The sequence below is a fragment of the Heloderma suspectum genome, chromosome 1, assembly GCF_057233095.1.
Source record: "Heloderma suspectum isolate Gila_16-S chromosome 1, 16-S_ref, whole genome shotgun sequence".
Lineage (NCBI taxonomy): Eukaryota > Metazoa > Chordata > Lepidosauria > Squamata > Helodermatidae > Heloderma > Heloderma suspectum.
The window spans coordinates 253,709,557-253,732,260 of NC_139458.1; the positions used below are offsets into that span (position 1 = coordinate 253,709,557).

At 43.7% G+C, this 22,704-nt stretch overlaps 1 protein-coding gene across 24 annotated transcripts in view; it reads left to right on the top strand.

Annotated features, from left to right (window-relative positions):
• TASP1 (taspase 1) overlaps window positions 1–22,704 on the top strand; it is a 116,685-nt gene that overhangs the window by 37,450 nt on the left and 56,531 nt on the right. For 19 of the 24 annotated variants that reach the window (XR_014786324.1, XR_014786331.1, XM_084824542.1 and 16 more), the window contains 2 exons: window positions 698–817; window positions 1,285–1,363. The exons of 1 other annotated variant lie outside the window; for it this stretch is intronic. Coding sequence is in view for 19 of the 23 variants with exons in the window: in XM_084824542.1 (XP_084680668.1) it covers window positions 698–817; window positions 1,285–1,363 (199 nt within the window). In the remaining 4 variants the exon portion in view is untranslated. Of the gene's footprint in view, window positions 1–697; window positions 818–1,284; window positions 1,364–6,323; window positions 6,373–22,704 lie in introns of all 24 variants that reach the window. 4 more of the 24 variants (XR_014786335.1, XM_084824578.1, XR_014786336.1 and 1 more) reach the window with 2 other exon arrangements.

Consider the following 22,704-nt stretch of genomic DNA (forward strand, 5'->3'; position numbering starts at 1 on the left):
CAAGATAAGGTCTCTAGCTGCTTCCATTGTTTCCCATGAATGCCTCTGGGCCACATATGAGGCTCTTAGGAAATGAAGATGGCGGGTGGCTGCAGGCTAGTGCTTTCAGCTGCAGCACACCCATTTCTTGGTGGTGCTCAGGACAGTTTGTCAAATTGCCAAATGTGTCCATGGCCCCTAATAGGTTGTCTACAATATGCACAGGAATCATTCTTTAATGGTGTAGAACATCTTGCATAAAAATCTTTATACTACACATTTTAAGGAAAACCTTATCTTAAAAAGCACTTCACTCATTCCAAAAGAGAGAATATTTCATTGGAGATATTTAGTTTTTATATTGTTCCCAAGCTTTTTTTTTTCATTTGAAAACCTGAAAATAGGTCCTCCAAAAAAACTGTGTGGGAAGGCTCCTTCCCATTTTTATCATTTCCTCCCATAACTGGGTTACTATTGCTGAGAGAGACCTTTCCCTTGTAGATGATCTTCATTCCTCTGATGGAAGAGAAACATGGAGAAGGGTCTTAGCGAACAGGTATGGAATGTTCATAGGTTGAGCAAAGAAAAAGAAATGGTCCTATCCTGTGTTGTCTGCTTGTTGGCTCTGAGTTCCAATATGGCCTTCATCAGTAGAAACATCATCATGCTTGCAAGTCTAAGAATATGTGTTCAGCACCTTTGTTTGCCTGTTGCATAGGAGAATGACTCAGGAGCATTGGATACCGTTGGAGCAGTTGTTGTTGACCAAGAAGGAAATGTTGCTGCTGCAGTGTCCAGTGGAGGCTTAGCCTTGAAACATCCTGGAAGAGTTGGTCAGGTAGGTCTAATTAGGGCTTACAAATACTCTCTGGGGAGTGCATTCTGAAGGCCAGGAGCTAGGACCAGAAGGGCCCTCTCCTTGGTTACCACCTCTAATGGCAGAGACCTGGAGGAGAGCCTCAGAGGATGATCTACGTAAATGGGTTGATGGGTATGGGAAAACATATTTCAACAGGTACCTGTGTTCTGAGCTGTATAGGGCTCAGGACCTGATTCTGTATCATAGGCAATGAAGAAAGGAAAGAGTCTTCAAATTATTCATGCAGTGTTTCAAAAGATTGACTTAGTATTCCTATTGGTGTTTTAGTTCGAAATTGTACAAAAACATACTCAAATGTCATCTTTTCTTCTCTCTCGCTTTTTAAGAGCATGTTCTCTTGTTACCCTGTCTGTAATACACTGTCTTCCACCATTACCTGATAAAATAGTTCTCTTTTTTGTAAAACTTTCTTCCTCTTCTGTCAGGCAGCTCTTTATGGATGTGGTTGCTGGGCTGAAAACATGGGACTTCAGAACCCTTATTCTACAGCTGTGAGTACCTCAGGTATTTACTATTCTTACAAATATTTGACTGGAATTTATTTTCCCTCCTAATACACAGTTATTTGAGATGTATTACTGTGGTGTGTGTTCATGCATGTGAGCTGTCTGAAGTGTTTTATTTCAGCTAGAGTCAGGGTAGGTAATATTGTTACTTTAATCTTAAATATTCAGATTAACATTGATGTACAAGCATATACAGAACACAATGGAAATTTTGCTTGCTCTAAATTCAAAGAATGCATAGTTATGCAAGCAGCTCCATTGACAGTGATTTGGATTGGATGTAATGCTGAACAATTGTTTAGTGTTAATCTCATGCACTTTGCCCTGTCCTACTCTGGCATGGCTGTGAGAAGGAATTCAGAAGGTTTTGTTTCCAGTTACCTCTGGTTTGTCATTTATGTCCTAGCACTAAATGGTGGTTAGTCTTAACTAAAACTTAGTGAAACAAGCCAGGATTGTAAACTACAGTTTGAAATTGGCTTGTTTCCCTAAAGCATCGTTAAGACAAACCATGGTCTGTGCTGGTTTGGAAATAATGAGTAACCACAGTTAGCTTCAAATGGAAGTAGGTACTTCTGCTCTCCTCCTTGTGGCTACGCTGGAGGTTGTGGAGCTCACGAGTCTGGGCTTTGTTCATGTAACACTAAACCATAGTTCTAATGTTATGTCTGAACAAGGCAGTTGCCCCTGTATGCAGACATAAAGTTTAACCATGATTTGTTTTTCATAGCAACTTCCTTCTGAGTATCTAAGTATTGGCCACAAGCCGGGATGTGAAACCATGGTTTGAAATGGGATTGCTAACTATGGATTGTCTTATGCTCAATGTAGATGTTGGCAAAATATGTTTAAGGCAGTTACCCTGCTTCTCTAGCCTCTCTGCATGCAAGGAGGTCTGCTGCTATACATGTGCTTTGGGAGCTGTCTTAGGTGGGGCAAGCTAAATCATAGTTTCTGTTGTGTGCTGGCTTTGGTGCAAAGATCCTGGCTTGCATAACAGTTTCCTGTTATGTCTGAACTGAGAATTTTGGCATAAGGAACAACTTCCTGACTGTTAGAGCAATACGACAATGGAACCAATTGCCTAGGGAGGTGTTGGGCTCTCCCACACTGGAGGCATTCAAGATGTGGCTGGACAGCCATCTGTCAGGGATGCTTTGACTTGGATTCCTGCATTGAGTAGGGGGTGGACTCGATGGTCTTATAGGTCCCTTCCAACTCTACTATTCTATGATTCTGTGAAAACAAGATAATGAGCCAGGACCATGGCTTATGAAGCCACAGATGTTTGTTCGACATGGCTATTATAGATGCTTGAGATCTTAACCAGAGTTAAGGCAATAAACCATGGTTGTGTGTGTCTTCACTGAGCTATAGTCAGGGTTATTTATGCATTAAGCATGTATAGCAGTATGGCTGTAGGTGATAGTGAGCTTTTTTCAAAAGTAGGCTATGTGATGGAACATCAGTACTGGGTTAACTTTTCTTAAACTGTTACTGATAACTTGTTTTGAGGAATATACAAATACTCCCAGCATCCTGATATACTCAAGAAAGAACAAATGGCTGGGGAAAGAGTGCATCTACTGTTGTGCATATACGTATATGCGTCTTCCTCCACCCCTGCTCTTTGAGACACACAGGGGAAAGTCATCCCCAGTCTACCACTGCTGAATCATCTCCAGTGTTGTATGTTTACTGTTTGTGTTGGCTGCTTCCCAACCTTTTTTTTGATGTATGTATGTATGTGCAGGTATGCACAAAGGATGTTTCATATAAGCAACATAAGATTGCTGCAGTGCTTTAATGCAGAGCGCACATACATGATAAGACCTATGGAGACTGGGATTGGAAGGCTCTCAACAAGCAACCTAGTAGAGAGAGGTGCGGGGGCAATGTGGGATGGGAAGTGGAGAGTTAAAAGAACAGGCACAAATAGCATGGCAGTTCTTGAGAAACAGGTGCAATGACATGTGTCATGTTTGCAAATATTTTCTTGACAGTCATATGGAAGAAAGCTGATCTGTAACTTGTAGCATATGATCATGTGCTACATTTCCTAAGCCTAATTAAGGAGGCTTCTTGTGTAATTTTTTATTCTCTATGCAAACTTTAATATTTGTGTGAAGAAAAGGGTATGTCTTGTAATATGTGCATTGCAATGCATGTGTGTTTTTTTGTTCAGGCCTATGTATTTGGAAGCCAACATATATCCATAAGCATTCTCTCAGTGTGAGATAAACAAGATAAAGCTAGTGTAAGGAACACTTCATACATAATTTAATAAAGACTCCAAATGTATGCTTAATACAAAATAGAAAGACCTAGACATTTTCCCATTGTTGCTTTTTTAGGGGTGCAAACCGATGTACAGAACTCTGTCCACCATCTTGATAGGGCCTCAGAACAATTGATTCTCATTATCTTGATAGGCTTTCAGCTTGCTATTACTTCTGAACTAAATAATTATGTTGTAAAACCGAGGCATTAATACCTCTTTTTTCAGGGAGGGGGGAGTACAGGAAACATGCACTGACACCCAACTAGCTGACAGAAAGAAAAGCTGCTTCTACATGTCCCAGATGTTTCGGTTTGCCGCAGAGGAAGGGCTGTTGGTTTATTAGTTTGGTGTGGTGGCATTTCTTCATGCTTTCATATTTCATTTATTAACAGTGGATCCGTCTTTCTTTTTGATGCTTGAGAACAGGCTGTGCTCCTTCCTCAACTTCTAAACAGTGATAACGTCACTCCTTGCTAGATATAGGCTGCTAAGTTTTCAGAGCAAGCTAAACAGTTATTTCTATTGCTTCTTTAAGGGTGCAATCCTGTCAGAGGCGACCACCTATCCAATGCGGGGTGGGTGGAGCACAGAGGGGATCTTCTCTGACAGCCGATTTCGGCTGTCTAGCTGTGGGACTTGGAAGCAGGAGAGAGGAGGCCACATGATGCATAGGAAGCATCGTACCGGCACTTGTGCGCTCCCCTCTCTGGGAACCCCCCCCTTTTGTCTTGCTCCACACTGCTCTTACGAGTGCAGAGCCTGGGGACAATCCACACCACCTATGAGGCAGTGGGTGAGGGGTTGGAGAGCGGTTTTCAAGGTTCGTTCCTGGAAACTGAATAATCCTATGGCTGTCTTGCCACTGTCTAGCAGCCATAGGATTGCTCCCTAAATCTCCTAATGCATTTGGTTGGCCACTGTAGGAAACATGATGCTGGACTGGATAAGACTAAGGGCTGCTCTTACATTTTTATGTTGAGATGATTTCACTCAGCAATATATTTGCAGGGTTGGGGCACTCCACTTTCCAAGCTGCACAAAGGCCCTTAAGATTAGATGAACACTGAATTTTCCCTGAGGTAGCCTATTGAATACTTCTTATGGTTCAACAAAGTTCTAATGAAGAAGAACAAATCCACTTCTCAAAAAAAACACTGTCATTTTTTCACTTTGGCATTTGAACAATAATTTTTTGTATAAAATAGTAAATAATACCGGTTATGATTATTTATGAATCATTTGGTAATGACTTGAAGAAAAATAAAAAAATAAAGGGACATTTTAAAAAATGGTGCGTGAGCCTGTGTTTGAAAAGTAGGCTATTGACTCCTAATTCATTAGTCTTCTCACTTATTATTTGCATATATAAAAGGATTAAAATACTTCTAAGAATCAATTATAAAGTCTGGATTCAGTAGAAAGCAGTTTTCAATATTTTTGTGGTCTTGCATAAGCTTTCGTAGTACAGCCTTTAAATTTAATTTTATTATTGTATTTCATCTGGCTTGAAGTTGTATATTTGGCAGATGTGCGCTTTTTTCTTTTCAAGTAGCAAGACAGAAATAGAAAGCGGGTGATTTCCTAGTTTATATATTAAAACTATACTACTGCAACTGGCCATATATCAGTGATTGTAGAAATTTGCCTAGCAATCCCTGCCACAAGTTGATGAACAAAAGTTTATTTAGAACTATTGTTGAATCTTTAGAAAAGACTGAAATTATTTGCAACTCCTAAGAAGTGCCTACTCAAGACATATTGCTGTTTGAAGCAGAGCTCAAATGGCACCATAATCCCTGTTAAGGCCAACACAGTTGAAAAGTCTTGCTGCACCGTTCAAACACCTATTCCTGCCTTCATCTATCTCCCTCCTCCCAGTGGTGCCACCTGAAGCAGGCTGTCTCACCCTATTGCATAGCAGGACTGCCCTGCTCCTGAAAGACTAATATGTGCACAGCTGCCATGCCATTTTCTCCCCAGAGTAGGGTTTTGAAATATAATTGGTGCAAAATGCTGCTGCCAGGGTGTTTTTTTGGGAACCCGCTACACAGACTGGTATTGGCTCCCAATTTCTTTCTGAGCCCAGTTCATAGGTCATCACCTTTCCTAAATGCTTTGGATCCAGGAGATCTAAAGGATTGGTTACTCCCACATGGTTCTGCCCTTCTATTGAGATCAGCATTCCTACCCTTCTTGAAGTCAGATTGGTGAGTAAGTGGGACAGGGACTTGCCTCTGGAGTACCCTCCCACTTTTGATTTGTAAGTCCTCCCCCTCTTCTGATTTTTAGAAAGAATCTGAGGATATTGTGTTGGATCCAGTCTTACACTCAGTTGAGATATGCTGTTGTTGAAGGAGGAGGGTGGAGACAGCATGGGAGGTGATTCCTAAGAAATGAATGTATTCATATAGAATCATAGAATAGTAGGGTTGGAAGGGGCCTATAAGACCCATCAGGTCCAACCTCCTGCTCATTGCAGGAATCCAAGTCAAAGCATCCCTGACAGATGGCTGTCCAGCTTCATCTTGAATGCCTCCAGTGTGGGAGAGCCCACTACCTCCCTAGGTAACTAGTTCCATTGTCGTATTGCTCTAACAGTCAGGAATTTTTTTCCTGATGTTCAGCTGGAATCTGGCTTCCTGTAACTGGAGCCCATTATTCTGTGTCCTGCACTCAGGGATGATCAAGAAGAGATCCTGGCCTTCCTCTCTGTGGCAACCATTCAGGTACTTAAAGAGCGCTATCATATCTCTCCTCAGTCTTCTCTTCTCAAGGCTAAACATACCCAGTTCTTTCAGTCTCTCTTCATAGGGCTTTGTTTCCAGTCCCCTGATCATCTTCGTTGCCCTCCTCTGAACCGTCTCCTGTTTGTCTGCATCCTTCTTAAAGTTTGGTGCCTAGAACTGGACACAGTACTCCAGATGAGGCCTAACCAGTGCTGAGTAGAGGGGTACTAGTACTTCCCGGGATTTGAAAGCTTCACTTCTATTAATGCATCCTCAGATACCATTTGTCTTTTTTGCAGCCACATCACATTGTTGGCTCACAGCTTGTGATCTATAACAGTTCCAAGATCCTTCTCGTTTGTAGTATTGTTGAGCCAAGTATCCCCCATCTTGTAGCTGTGCATTTGGTTTCTTTTTCCTAGGTGCAGAACTTGTCATTTATCTTGTCTATTAAATTTCATTCTATTGTTTTCTGCCCAGTGCTCCAGCCTATCAAGATCACTTTGAATTTTGTTTCTGTATTCCAAGTTATTAGCTATCCCACCCAATTTTGTGTCATCTGCAAATTTGATCAGCATTCCCTGCACCACCTCATCCAAGTCATTAATAAAAATGTTGAGGAGCACTGGGCCCAGGACTTAGCCCTGCAGTACCCCGCTTGCTACCTCTCCCCAGTTTTAGAAGATCCCATTGATAAGCACTCTTTGAGTCCAGTTCTGTAGACAACTGTGGATCCACCTGATAGTTATTTCATCCAGCCCACTTTGAGTGAGTTTGCTCATCAGGATATCATGGGGCACTTTGTCAAAAGCTTTGCTGAAGTTGAGGTATATGATGTCCACAGCATTCCTACAGTCCACAAGGGAGGTTACCTGATCAAAACATGAGATCAGATTAATCTGGCAGGATTTGTTCGTGTCAAATCCATGTTGGCTTTGAGTAATCACTGCATTGTTTTCAAGGTGCTTACAGATGGATTGCTTTATAATCTGCTCCAGAATTTTCCCAGAGATTGATGTCAGACTGATTGGTCTGTAGTTCCCAGGTTCCTCCTTTTTGCCCTTTTTGAAGACAGGGACAACATTAGCCCTCCTCCAGTCATCTGGCACTTCACCCATCCTCCATGATTGTTCAAAGATAATAGACAGCAGTTCTGAGAGTTCTTCTGCCAATTCCTTTATTACTCTAGGATGCAGTTCATCTGGCCCTGGAGATTTGAACTCATTCAAAGTAATTAGGTGTTCCTTGACCATATGCCTATCGACCTCAAACTGCAATCCTGCCCTTTCAGCCTGTACTTCACCTTTGCCAGGGGGGTCATAGACCCTCTTTTGGGAGAAGACTGAGCCAAAGAAGGAATTGAGCACTTCTGCCTTTTTCTTGTCATCTGTTATCATTTTGCCATCCTTATTGAATAGTTGAACCACCCTTTCTTTCCTCTGTTTTTTACTATGCACGTATCTGAAGAAAGCCTTTTCGTTGCTTTTAGCATCCCTCGCTAACCTCAGCTTGTTCTCAGCTTTAGCCTTCCTGATGCCATCCCTGCAATTCTGTGCTACCTGCCTGTACTCTCCCTTTGTTGCTTGTCCTTCCTTCCACTTCCTATATGTGTGCTTGTTTGTTTTCAGGCCATCTCCAAGCTTTTTGTGAAGCCACATTAGCTTCTTCTGTTATCTTCCACCTTTCTTCTTGTTGGAATTGTTTGTAATTGTGTCTTGAGAATTTCCTTTTTTAAAAACTCCCACCCATCTTGGACTCCTCTTCTCGTTAGCGTTGCTTGCCATGGGACCTTACTTATCATTGTTCTGAGTTTATTAAAATGGGCTTTGCTAAAATTCAGGGTACGTGTTTGGCTACACTTGGAAGGCTCATGTAGGAATAGGTGGTCATTCAGGGACCCTGGACCCAAGCCATTTAGGGCTCAGAGCTCAGAAACACATTGGTAACCAGTATAGTTCTTTTAGTATGAGTTCTACAGGTTTTTGTTTAAACCCTGTAAACATTACCCCATTTCAAACAAGGTATTTGATTTCTTCCCACTAACAAAGTTTGGCATTTGGGAAACCAGCTGAAAAAAAAATACTTTGGAGCACAGTCTTTGAAGAGGATATTAAAGGTCAGGCAGGCTGATGGAGGAACAGGTGGTCTTTTAAGAACCCTGGACCCAAGCCATTTAGGGCTCAGCCCTTGTGCTCAGAATCAGATTGGTAACCAGTATAGTTCTTTCAGTACTGGCAATGTATATTCCCTGTTGTCTGTACTAAGTTGCAGCCTGGCTGCCATATTTTGCACCAATAGTAGTTTCCAAACAGTTTTCAACAGCAGCCCCAGATGGGAGCGCATTGGAGTAATCCAATGAAGGTGTTATCAGGGCATATATAATTGTGGCCAAATCCCATTTTTCCAGGTATGGCCTAAACCTGATAAAAGTACAGTAAGCCACGGAGAATACCTGAGGATCCATCCATAATGCTGGATCTAATAGCATTGCTAAGCTGAAGACTTAGTCCATTAGGGGGAGTGCAACCCCATGTAGAACCAGATCGGATCCCACACCTGAGGTCCACACATTACCAGCCATCAGTACTTTGGTCTTATCTGGATTGAGTTTCAGTTTATTGGCCCTCATTCATCCCATTGCCTATTGCAGACGTTTGTTCAGGACTCCTACAGCCCCACCTGAAGTACAGCTAGGTATCATCAGCCTGCTGCTAATATTTTACCCTAAATCTCTGGACTGTGTGTCTCAATTCCGTGTAAATAGAACCCTGTGGAATCCTAGAGCATAAATGCCATGGAGCAGGCCATCAGTCCCTCAGCAACACCTTCTATAAGCACCAGTCAGGAATCAAAACCACCTGAGTTTTCTCATGCTCTGCTTATTCTGTTTCTCTCTTAAATTCAATTTGGATTCAGTTATGAAGTGCAGCTACACTACGACTTTTTACAGCTCACCCTTGCATAGTCTTGGCTGGCAGAGCTTATACCACTTTTGTTACTGACCACCTGCTAGGCCAGTCCTATTTAATTGATCCATAAATGATCTGGGGATGAGCAAAGAGGCAGCCAAGTTTGTGGGTGATGCCCTCCAAAGAGCTCCGGAATTACCTGTCTAAGCTGGATGAAGTTCAACAAAATGGCAAATGAGTTTCAGTGTAGCCCTATTCAACCAGGGTACCAAACACATGAAGGCTTCAGTGGGAGCACATGATCAGTGTTAGTATTATGAGGGCCTCTTGTATGTGCATAGGGTTTCCTCCATGGGTACAGGTACCCTGGTCAATCAAGGTTTACAACCCCGTGGGTGAAACCCAAGAACACAGAAGTGCCCTCCTTCAGACTAAGACTGATCATGTGTCAGGCAGGGACATGGGCAGCACATGCATTCTCACCAAGGGAGCAGCACTAGCCTACATTCCCACTGAGCCCTTCATCCATTGGGTACCCACAGGTACTGAATATCTGAATAGGGCTTGTAAGTAAGTGCAAAGTGATGTACATTGGGGCCAGAAGTCCGAATTTAATACTTCAGTTAAAGTTTTCTGAACTGACTGTGACTACTCAGGAAACGGATCTTGAGGTTGTGGTGGGCAAGTCCCTTAAAACTTCAACTTGGTGTGCAGTGAGAGTGAAAAGGGAAGATTTTGTATTATTAGGAAAGTATCACAATGCCAGTATCGTAATGTCTTTATATGAATCTGTTGTATAACAGTTCTGGTTACCTTCTCGGAAAGTATATCATAGAGTTGGAAAAGGTGCCCCTTAGTTCAGGGATCTGTCCTCTTGTACCTTGTAAGAAGCCATGCACAAGGATCTCTCTCTCTTTCTCATACATACATATGAAAATAATCAAAACGACCAAGGGGTTAGAGTGCCTTCCCTATTAGGAAATACTAGAGAGTTCGGGGCTTTTCAGTTTTAGAAAAAAAATTATGAAGTGTGTGTGTGTGTGTGTGAGAGAGAGAGAGAGAGAGAGAGAGAGAGAGGGAGAGAAAACTTGTACCCTGGCTTTCCACCTGAGGGTGCTCAAGGGTGGAATTATATAGAACTATGCATGGTGTAGGAAAAGTGGATAAAAATGACTTGTTTTCCCTCTTCCATAATACCAGAACTTTGGGACCACCTAATGGGATTGATTGGCAGTAGTTTCAGGATGGACAAAAGGATGTACCTTTTCATACCATACAAACTAGCTTACAGAATTTTTGTCCCCAGATACGGTATGGCTGGTGGCTCATGCAGCTTTAAAGGTCGTTACACAGATCTATTTTATCAGTGGCTAAGTGAGGGACTTCCCAAGTTCAGCAGTATTGTGTCTCCTAAAACCAGTTGCCCAGGGTGGCAGTTGGGTGGGTTATACAATGTGTGGGGACTCTTGTCTTCATACCTTATTTGTGGGCTTCCTAAAAGTTTCTTGCTGGCCACTGCTGGACTCGTGATTTGTTCCAGCAGGGCTTCCCTTAGGTACTCTCCCAGTGGCTGCCAGGTTATATATGTAAATACGGCAACAAGCTGTGTCTCCCAAAATGCTGCCCCTAGGCATCATTGTATATTTCTGCCCTCCCTTCTCTGTTGATGGTACCAGAGATTGGAAGCAAAAGTCACCATCATAAATGTTGATTTTAAAATTATTTGTTATAGTCCTTTGGGAAAATGAACAATGGTGCGTTCTTGCCATTATTTCACCAATACAGTCACACAAGCTCATGCTGCAGATATATGTACCTACAATAAATGACCCAAACAAACGTTTAATAGCCCCTCTCCTTGTCTTCCCCCTCCCCAACAGGTAGAAAAGCAGCTTATCTTGTACATTATCCGTTTTTATTTCAATGAAAAAGTCAGTAGGTTGAAAGATAAGATTGCACATGGACAGCTCAGTTCAAGTCATTTTGTATCACTGGGTTTCCATTTCCATGAGTTTTTCTGTTCTACTGAGGTGAAAATACTTGCCTCTTTGCAAGGTGGCACTGCCAGGAGTGTGCAAAACCTATTCACCTATACTTCCTGATGTTTGTGGTATTCTGAGCTGCAGCTTGGCTATTGGATAAATGAGTTTTGAGCCAGCACTGCTGTCAGTCTGTCCCTGACTATCAAAGGTCTAAGTCTGCGTCACTGCTATGCTCCTAGTAGGGTTTTTAATTAGCCTGTTAATTCTTGATGAAATTATATCATTTAGAATCTGCTTTTCAATGAACAACAGCGAAAGCTCTTCAGAATTACACATTGCTCTTCCATATTCTATTTATTTAATCCTCAACATGTGGGCACATAACTAGTGTGCATGTACTGCTGAGTCTGAGTTTTACTCTGTTTTTACCAAGGTATATTCCTTGAAATACATCAGTGAGTAATGGGAGATACTATGCTATGTAAATGTTTGGGTTTTTTTTTACTTCAAACATCACTGCATATTACTGTTAACTTAAAACACTGGGATGGAAAATTCTTTTCAAAATAGTTGCTTCAAACAGAGTTTTGAAATACTGATGAGTGCCGCTTTGGGAGAAGAGATCAGAGCTGCTTTTATACTGTTGTACAGTAAATAACATTTCTAATGTTGGGTGTAAATTTCTGTTTTTGTTTAGATTCTGATCAACTTGCTATTGCAGCAGAGTATCTAACAATAGCTCATGAGCTTTCATGTATTCCTGACTTTCTCCCTCTTAGCCTTCTGCATATGGCTTGCAGAAAGAGGGCTGGATTTTCATTTCTCCTCTGTTCAATAGGAGTTTCTTTCATGTTCGAAAATTGAGAAAGCGTGTTTTTCAGTGTGGTGTATGAATGTGGATGCCCTCTGACTACACCTGCTTCTAATTTCCTGACTTGAAAGGAAAGCCCATCAAACGAAGCAGACAACGATTTCTGGGGCACGCTGCTCCGAAACCCCATGTTTTACAGAAGCTCTTTGCTATGCCATCTTGGTTCCATTGATAGGTGAGTCTGAGATGCAGGGCTGGAATAAGTGATATATTATTTTGTCTTATGTTGAAGGGTTTTTTTAAGACTCTTGTTGTGGTTACTTTAAACTTCTGAAATCTGCTTAGGGCAGGCCATGGTGTATGTGCTGGGCTTTGTGACAAGCTCAAATGAAAAATGATACATATAGTAATAAAAGGTCATGTAAACTGATAAAGAGCGTTACAGTGGTAACACTTGAAGTTTGCATGCTTTTAATGTTTTATTGTAGAATACCAGAAATATTGCCAGAACATAAGAATTGCAGGCTCTCCAGAAGATTTCCTGGCTTAATAATGGCAAAACAGAAGATGTTGGATACATTCTGAGGACTACTGTAGTGAGCACTGTGTGACTGTAGAAGCGTAGCTTAACTTTGGAAACAGCTCATTATGATATAACGAAAATATGAGGGCCAAGCTACATGTTATGCAGGATCTCCCAACGTCTTCTTTCTTTCTTAATGAAACATAGCGGCTAATTTGATTAGAGTACTGGCGGAAGGAGGAGGTGTTGAATTCACTCCCCTCCCCACCCCCACCCAACTACCGCTTGTCCTGTGGGGGACCAGTTAATATATATTTTTATTTATTTTCTGAAATGAATGAATGAATGAATGCCCTGCTTTTCAGGCAAATAGCTTTCAACAGGCTAAAATAATCAAATTATAATTAAAAAATGGCAAGACAAAACAAAGCTAAAATCCCATGAAATAATCAAAGGGTAGATAAAGTAGTCAATTCAGCAAGGATAAAACAATAACGTAAACTATAATAAGGCAGCAAATAAAGACAAGAAGACAAGTGTGGCATAACATGTTCACCATTTATAGGAAGGCTCAGGCAAATAAATCGCTCTTTACCTGGAGCCTGAAATATAACAATGAAAGTACAAGGTAGGCCTCTCAGGTGAGGGTATTTCCTAAAGGGGCAATGCTACTGAAAAGGCCCTCTCTGGCTGCCACCCCCCCCCCCTTGCCTCTGCAAGCAGGTGCACTCAGAGACAGACCTTACATGAAGGTATTAGTGTCTAGGTAGGTTCATATGGGAGTAGCCTGTCCTTTAGGTACTGAGGTCTCAAGCCATAAAGGGGCTTGAAGGTTTTTTATTTATTTATTTATTATTAAATTTATTAATTGCCCATCTGGCTGGTCACCCAGCCACTCTGGGCGATGTACAACATACAATAAAACAGTTTAAAACAATAAAATTCTACAATAAAAACATTTTCTAAAATACCCTAACCCACCCCAAATGCCTGCCTGAACAACCACGTTTTTAATGCACGACGGAAGCTCATTAAAGAGGGGGCATGACAGAGTTCCCTAGGGAGGGAGTTCCACAGTGTGGGGGCCACCACAGAAAAGGCCCTCTCCCTCGTCTCCACCAGTCTAGCTGTCCTGGCTGATGGGACAGAGAGAAGGCCATCCGAGGCTGATCTTGTTAAGTGGCCTGTCTGGTGCTGCTGGAGGCGCTCCTTAAGATAGGCTGGGCTGCAACCATATAGGGTTTTAAAGGTCAAAACCAACACCTTGAATTTGGCCCGGAAAACCACTGGTAACCAGTGCAACTCCTTCAGCACTGGAGTGATGTGATCTCGCCGGCGGCTGCCTTTATTCAGGCGAGCCGCCGCGTTCTGTACCAGCTGCAGCTTCCGAACCATCTTCAGGGGTAACCCCACGTAGAGCGCATTACAGTAGTCTAAACGAGAGGAGACCAGGGCATGTACTACCGATGGGAGCAGATGGTCGGGAAGGAAGGGGCGCAGCCGCCGTATCAGATGGAGTTGATACAGCGCTGTCCAGCTCACAGCTGACACCTGAGCCTCCATGGACAGCTGGGAGTCCAAAATGACCCCCAGGCTGCGGACTTGGTCTTTCAAGGGTAGCCGTACCCCATTCAGCACCAGGTCAACATCCCCCAGCCTCCTCTTGTCTCCCACCAAAAGTACCTCGGTCTTGTCAGGGTTCAGCTTATTCCTCCCCATCCAGCCACTCACCGTCTCCAGACATTTGGACAGGGATTCTACGGCCAACCTTGGTGAAGATTTGAATGAGAGGTAGAGCTGCGTGTCATCCGCATATTGATGACACTGCACCCCAAACCTCCTGATGATAGCCCCCAGCGGCTTCACATAGATGTTAAATAGCATCGGGGAGAGGATGGAACCCTGTGGCACTCCACAAGTAAGTGGCCACGGGTCCGAAACCTCCTCTCCCAGTGCTACCCCCTGATACCTGCCAGAGAGGAAGGACCGGAACCACCGCAATACGGTGTCTCCAATGCCCAACCCCTCCAGGCAGTCCAGGAGGATACCGTGGTCAACGGTATCAAAAGCCGCTCAGAGGTCGAGGAGAAGAAGGAAGGAGCATTCACCCCTATCCAGAGCCCTCCTCATATCATCTACCAAGGCGACCAAGGCCGTTTCTGTCCCATGCCCAAGCCTGAAGCCCGACTGAAATGGGTCTAGATAATCAGTTTCTTCCAAGTATGCCTTCAACTGCACCGCCACCACCCGCTCAATCACCTTGCCCAAATTTGATTTGAGACTGGGCGAAAGTTGTTCAGAACTTGAGGATCCAAGGAGGGCTTCTTTAAGAGCAGTCTTATCACTGCCTTCTTGAGGGCTGATGGCATCACTCCCTCCTCAAGGGAGGCATTCACCACCGCCCTGATCCCCTCACCCAGGTTAAAACCAGGTCTTTAAATTGGGCCCAGAGACAAATAGGAAGCCAGTGAAACTCTTGTGTTTTGTATGGCTTGCACTAAGCAATAGCTTGGACACCACATTCTGCGGTAATTGAAGTTTCCAGGTAGTCTTCAAAGGCAGCCCCACATACAGCACATTGAAGTGATCTAACCTGAATGTTAATAGGGCATGGACAACAGGGTGCAGCCTTTTGTGGGAGCCAGAGATCTTTGGACAGCTGAGAGTGGTGAAGCTGGGGGACTGAAGGGCTCACCTGACTCATACTGTTCAAGATACTCTGACAGCTTCTACTCAGACAGGAGAGGATGGGAATCATCCTGGTGAGAGCCTTTCAAGAGTCGGTACTCTCACCAGCCCACTCCTGGTACAAAAGGTCACCAAGGAGAGGACTCCCCACCTAGAGATGTGAAGGCCCAGAAAAAACTCGGGGAAAAAACCATTTTTTTCCTATGGCCTCAACATTTCTGGAAATTTTACGACTCTGTCCCCACCCCAACGACTTTCAGTTGAATTTGTCTGAATTGGAATCAACTCCACCTTCAGCTTCCTTTGCAGATCAAGGTGTTCGGAGTCATTCACCACTATCACCAACAGAGGACAACTGTCATATGCAACTACTCCATATGGCTGCATCCTTCGGTCTGGAAGTTCAGCAAGTGGATGCCCCAGTCATCAATCCAGTGATGGATTTCATCCATACCAAAACTACTGGACCAGTCACCTTGCCAGTTCTCCTGTCTTTCCTCAGGGCATTGAGAGAATCCTGGAAAAAGCCCCACCCCCCAAACATCTCAGCAGATGGAGAATTTGTACCACCTTCGGCTTGATACTTGCACTTTTCCAGTATCATGCATCAACATCCATTATTGTCAAATCTGGCCATAACAAGGCATCCTTGAAGCCACACTTGGCCCTGGCAGACTAGGAAGGTCATAGCCGGATGCAGTGAGCTGAAAGAGCTATTCTACTACAGTACTGTCATTCCATGTCACAAATTATCAAGCCTATGTGGCTCTATACCGGTTTTCCTTTTGGCAGAAGACAGCTTCACTGCTTGAATTTTGTCTTGATGACAAAAGAGAAATTGCATGTCTATTTAAGACTGAAGCCATTGGCTTAACCGAACAAAAGCTAACATGGTCAAACATGTGGTGGACTGTGGGAATAAATCCATGACAGGGGCAGTTGCTCTATGTAGACATGCATGGCTGTGTTCTGCAGGGTCCACCAAAGAAGCTGGATCCCATATTGAGGATATGCCCTTTGGTGAGCAAGACCTGTTCAGTTCAATGACGGATGATACTCTAGATCATGTCTATAAAATAAAGACTTCAGCAAAGAAGATGGGAATTATTGTGACCCAACAGCCTTTCTATTCACACTTCAGGCTGTGGAGTAGATCCCAGGGCCAAGAGCAACCTGCGTCTTCTGTGGTCTTCTTTGGTCCTTCTGAAAGTGGGGATACCAACAGTCCAAGTGTACCTTTCCTTCCAGTCAATCCTGTCAACAGTCATGTCAGAGCAAGGTGATGGACAGAAGCAGCATATTTGACCTGCCCCAATCCGAGGATGCGATTTCTCCATCTTCAGCTTCCGTTTAAGCAGGTGTCATACAGCGTGGCATCACATTACTTCTGACAAATGGGTTCTTAGTAATTTATTTACATCACTTCTGTACTATTCCACATCTAAACAGATTCTGGAGTGGTGAACAATAAGAGATAATGTAGTCAAAAGGTAAAAAGATAAAAGCAGATATATGATAGAATTCCATTCGTTTCCAGCTCTGGGCTCCCTGCAGGTTACAGCCACTTCACCCCATTCTGGAAGAGAAGGTTACTTTGCTGCTCCATAAGGGGGCTATCAAACAAATTGATAGTCTGTGTGGCACCTGAGGTTTTATGTCTTGTTACTTTATGGTCCAGAAAAAGGATGGGGGCTCTTGACCCATCTTAGATTTAAGAGATCTTAATTTCTTTATCCAACCAAAGTTCTGAATGATGACTCTGACTTCCATTTTCCCTGGCTTCAAGAGGGGGACTGGTTCACTTCTATGGATCTTAAGGGTGCTTATTTTTACATTTCCATTTGCCCTTCCCATTGTTGATATTTGCAATTTGTCATTGGTGAGTGGTACTTCCAATTTTGGGTGCTGCCATCCGGCCTGGCTACCGTACCTAGGGTATTCACAAAGTGTATGGCCATAGTTGCCACTCACCTCCGTCTGTATTCCTGTATTTGGTTCATTGTCTCTACTTTGGCTCACTGTCGCTACTTTGTACTCATCTTTGCTCTACTCTTCTCCTTTTTGACTAAAGTCTCTGTGTCAACATACCCAAATCCTATCTCATCTTGACCATGTTGATTCAGTACAACACAGCTATTTTGGAGTCAGAACAAGCCAGAGCCTGCCTTCTTTTAGATAGAACACTCACTCTTGTGTCAATGGCCTGTTTTGTTGTGTCCCGAAGTTCGGTTTCTTTTCTGCTATCCAGTGCCTACTTGGATTTATGGCTTTAATCACCTCCTCTCACCCTATTTGCAAGGCTTTGCATGAGGATACTCCAGGTGTAGTTTCTAATCACTTACAGTCCCCAGCAGGAGTCATCTAGGATGTAACTTCTACTACCCAGTTCGATCTGTTGCTTTCTCCATTGGTGGATAGTCACATCCCATCTTTGTCAGGGATTTCCCTTCCAGCAGGGGCATCCATCCCAGTTAATGACTAGCAACATCTCCAACTTGGGCTAGGGGTGCACTGCGACCCATATTGGGTCCATGCCCTATGGTCTCTAGAAGAGAAGCAGTACTACAGTTATGGTCTAGAACTGTTTGCAGTACAAAACAATGCAATAGACACCACCACCATTGTTTGATATATAAAGAGCCTGGGAGTTACTCAGCTGAGGACTCCTGTTTGGCTCACCTTGGAACTCTGGAACTGGGCTATAGCCTGAAGGGTCAAGTAGCTTGCCATCCGTCTGGCTGGGGGAGAAAACGCGTTAGCTAATACGCTAAACCAAATGGTAGTGTCTTCGCATGAATGGATGTTGGATTGATCTATCGTGCACAGTCTTTTCAGTAATGGGGCATTCTTCAATTGACCTCTTCACTACTGGTGAAAATATGCAATGCAACCTTTTCTGCAGCAAAGTGGGTTTCAGTTGTCACTCTCTGCGTGATACTTCCCTGTATCGTTGGGACACTTCCCTTCTATATGTGTTTCCCCCGATTCCCCTCATTACAAGGGTATTGGCTAAGATCAGGCAGGACAAAATGGACCCCTCATTACCCCATGGTGGCTAATCTGCTATCACTGTCAAGGGGAGTCTGGAAAACAGTACCCTACTCTCCGTGCCTCCTCACTCGGTAGAATGGCTGTGTATGGCATCTGGATCTCACCTCACTTTGACTGACAGCTTGGTAAATTCATCCTCCTTATCCATCCCTTCAGATATCAAATGAGTTTTAGAAGTGTCATGTAAGCCCAGTACCTGCTGAACCTACAGTCAGGGCCAGAAATATTGGAACAAGGATAACTGTTTTGGCAGTTGGCCTCTGTACACCACCATATTGAAGTTGAAAGGAAACACACTCCGATGGGAGCTAAGTCAGGACTTTCAGCTGTAATTCAAGGGGTTTGACAAAAGTGGGGCACTAACCATTCAGGAAGTACAGCCAGTGGCATACACACACCCCCATCGTTGGGAGCTCATAAGTAATGGAACAAACCAACATCATTTCAAACTTAAGGATCACCTTTAATACCTGGATGAAAATCCTTTGCAGTCAGTGACTGCCTGAAGTCTGGAACGCATGGACATGACCAAATGCTGAGTTTCCTCCCTCGAGATGCTTTGCCAGGCCTTTACTGCAGCTGCCTTCAGCTGCTGCTTGTTTGTGGGTCTTTCTGCCTTCAGTCTTGTCTTCAGTAAGTGAAAAGCATGCTGTATTGGGTGGAGATCAGGTAACTGACTTGGCCATTGAAGAACATCCCACCTCTTTGCCTAGAGAAACTCTTGGGTAGCTTTTGCAGTATGTTTTGGGTCATTATCCATCTGCAATATGAAGCGGCGTCCTATCAGTATGGCAGCATTTGGCTGAATCTGAGCAGAAAGTATAGCCCTATACACTTCAGAATTCATCCTGCTGCTTTTATCAGCAGTCAGGTCATCAATAAACACCAGTGACCCAGCTCCATTGGCAGCCATACATGCCTATGCCATAACACTGCCTCCACCATGTTTGACAGATGATGTGGTCTGCTTTGGATCATGAGCTGTTCCTTTCCTTCTCCATACTTTTCTCTTCCCATCATTCTGGTACAAGTTAATCTTGGTCTCATCAGTCCAAAGAGTCTTATTCCAGAACTGGGCAGGATTTTTTAGGTGTTTGCTGGCAAAGGCTAATCTGGCCTTTCGGTTCTTGAGCGTTACCAGTGATTTGCACCTTGTTGTGAAGCCTCTGTATTTACATTCATAAAGCCGTCTCTTGACTGTAGATGTTGACAATGACATGCCTACCTCCGCAAGAGTGTTCTTGACCTGGCTAGATGTTGTGAAAGGGTTCCCCTTCACCATGAGCAGAATTCTGTGGTCATCCACTTTAGTTGTCTTCCGTGGGCTTCCAGGCCTTTTGCTGTTGCTGAGCTTGCCAGTTCATTCCTTCTTTTTCAGGATGTTCCAGACTGTTGTGTTGGCCGCTCCCACTGTTTTTGCTCTCTCTCTGATGGGTTCATTTTGTTTCCTCAGCCTAATGATGGCCTCCTTCACTCGCATGGACACCTCTTTGGATCTCATGTTGGGGGTTCCAGTGAACAGCTACCAAATGCAAATATAACACTCAGAACCACCTCCAGGCCTTTTCTCAGCTTGATTGGTCATGGGGTACCCAGGAAACAGGCCACACGTGACCATGCAGCTGCTTGTCAGCCATTCATACCATTACTTATGAGCCACCAATGATGGGTGTGTGTGTATGCCACTGGCTGTCCTTCCTGAATGGTTAGTGCCCCACTTTTGTCAACCTCCTTGAATTACAGCTGAAAGTCCTGACTTCGCTCCCATCTGGGTGTGTTTCCTTTCAACTTCAATGTGGTGGTGTACAGAGGCCAAATGCCAAAGCAGTTATCCTTGTTCCAATATTTCTGGCCCTGACTATATATGCTTAAGTAGGAAGCATTCCAGTTGTATGCTAATTCTGTTTCAGTTTATCCTGTTTCCTGTTCTCTTCACCATTTTTTTCAGTTTCTATTAATGCTTCACAATCAAGGGCTTGCCTTACCGTCTCCGAGTTTATTTAGCAACATTGTCTGTTTTCCATTGTTGGATTCAGGGGCATATAGTTTTCTCCCACCTGATAGCCTGGAAATTCCTAAAGGAACTAAAGAATTTGTATCCACCAGTTTCCCAGCCAATCCCCACTTGGAGCCTCTCTGTGGTTTTGACTGCCTTAATGTCCAAACCCTTCTAACCACTCACTATGCCTGATCTCAGGTTGCTTACCTTGAAAGTGTTTTTCCTTATTGCTGTAACCTCCAGATGTTGAGCAAGTGAGTTGGCAGCCCTCTGGTTCGACCCCTCGTTTACAGTCCTCCATAGAGACAAGGCAGTACTTAGACTGGGTCTGACCTTCCTGCCTAACATTGTGTCTTATTTTCATCTGAACCAGGATATTACTCTTCTTGTCTTGTTCCCAAATCCAACCACGTTTTTAAAGTCCTCCCTTCACAGTATAGTTGTACAAAGGGCTCTAGCTTTCTGTCTTCATCTGACTTCTCCATTCTGGAAGGCTATGTAACTTTTTGTCTATTGTGGTGGCAAAAATAATGGTTGTTCTGTCTCAACCCAATGACTCTCCATTTGGGTTTCAGAAATGGTAAAACTGTGTTATGCACTGACTGAGTTCCTGGTACCACAGTTGGTATGGGCACATTCCATCAGGGCTGTTGCCTCCTTGGTTGCCTTTTCAAGAGGTGTTTCTTTTCAAGATCTATGCAACGATGCTACCTAGTCACAGCCCACAATGTTCATTAAGCACTATTGCCTTGATGTTCATGCAAGCAAAGATGCTTTCTTTGGATGGGCAATGCTTTTATCTGTACTCACTTGACCACCTGTTCCCTCCTCCTCTGGTAAGTGACCTGGTTAATCACCCATATGTGTGATGCCCAGACACCAGGAAGAAAGAAGAACAGATTGCTTACCTGTAACTGTAGTTCTTTGAGTGGTAATCTGTACAGTCACACAACCCATCCTCCTGCCATGCTACAGGTATTCTGGTATTTTTTTTTATTATTACTCTTAGTTTGGGGTGTCGCTGCAGCACCCTCAGAGAAACTGAGGGGAAAGGTGGGAGTGCCACCCTTTAGGCCTGCACGGGAATGGAGGTAGGTTGGGCTACCTGCTTAAACATCTCAGCTCTAGACATTTCTGATGGAGGCTGTGTACAGGAACGGAACCTATATGTGCAACTGCACAGATGACCACTCAAAGACCTACAGTTAAAGGTAAGCAACCTGTCCTCCTTCAGCAAAATGGGTTACAACCCTCAGTCAATGAGGAATGCCATCTTTATACCCTTGAAGGGGAATCAGTGTTCCCCCTATCCCCTTGATAATCAGGGTCCTCTATCAAAGAAGAATACACTCCTCAAGCTGCATCCTGATAACTCTGTGGTGGCTTCATTAAGTATGGTTTTCCTCTTACCCAGCAACTATTTTGGGGTAGATATTGACACCTAACTGCCCAACCAGATTTCTGGTCTGGATTGGAGTCTACATCATGACCCCTCCTTCTCCCTGAAATAGACAGCTTTGAGGATCTGCTTTTAGAGTGGTAGCAGTTCAACTCAAGTGCTTCTGGATAAAATGGATTATCTAGATTTACTTCAAACTGGCTTTAGGACAGGGTTTAGTGCCAAAATACCTTGGTTGCTCTGATCAATGACCTCTGTTTGGAAAGAGATATGGGAGAGTGCAACCCTATTGATTCTCCTTGAAAGTGCATTTGATGGCATTGACTATCCTACTGGTCTGGCTCTGTGGGTTGGGATTAGGGGCATGGTGATATGATGGTTCCACTCATATCTGCAGGTTCAATTCCGGAAAGTAGCAGTGGAGGATTTCTGCTTGAACCCATGGCATTTGAGCTGTGGAGTTGTGCAAGGTTCTGTCTTACCTTCCATACTGTTTAACATCTGTATGAAGGTGGCTGAGGTCATTTTGGAGTGAAGTATCATCAATATACTGATGGCGCCCAGCTCTATCTCTTTGTCATCTGAGTCAAGTGTGGTGTAGTGTTTGACTGGGACTTAGGAGACCCGGGTTCTAGTCACCACTTACTTGGCCATGGAGTTCATTGGGTGACTTTGGGCCAGTCACAGACTCTCAACCCAACCTACTTCACAGGGTTGTTGTGAGGATAAAATGGAGAGGAAGAGTATTATGTACGCCACTTTGAGTTACTTGGAGGAAAAAAAGGCGGGATATAAATAAGTGAATGAGAGAGAGAGAGAGAGAGAGAGAGACTGGGCAGGCCCTGAGCCATTTCCTGGATTTGGTAATGGGCTGTATGTATGATGGCTAATAAATTGAACCTGAATCCTTTCAAGATGGGGACACCATGGCTAGGTGGATTTTAAGTACAGGAAGCTGGTGCTCATCCTT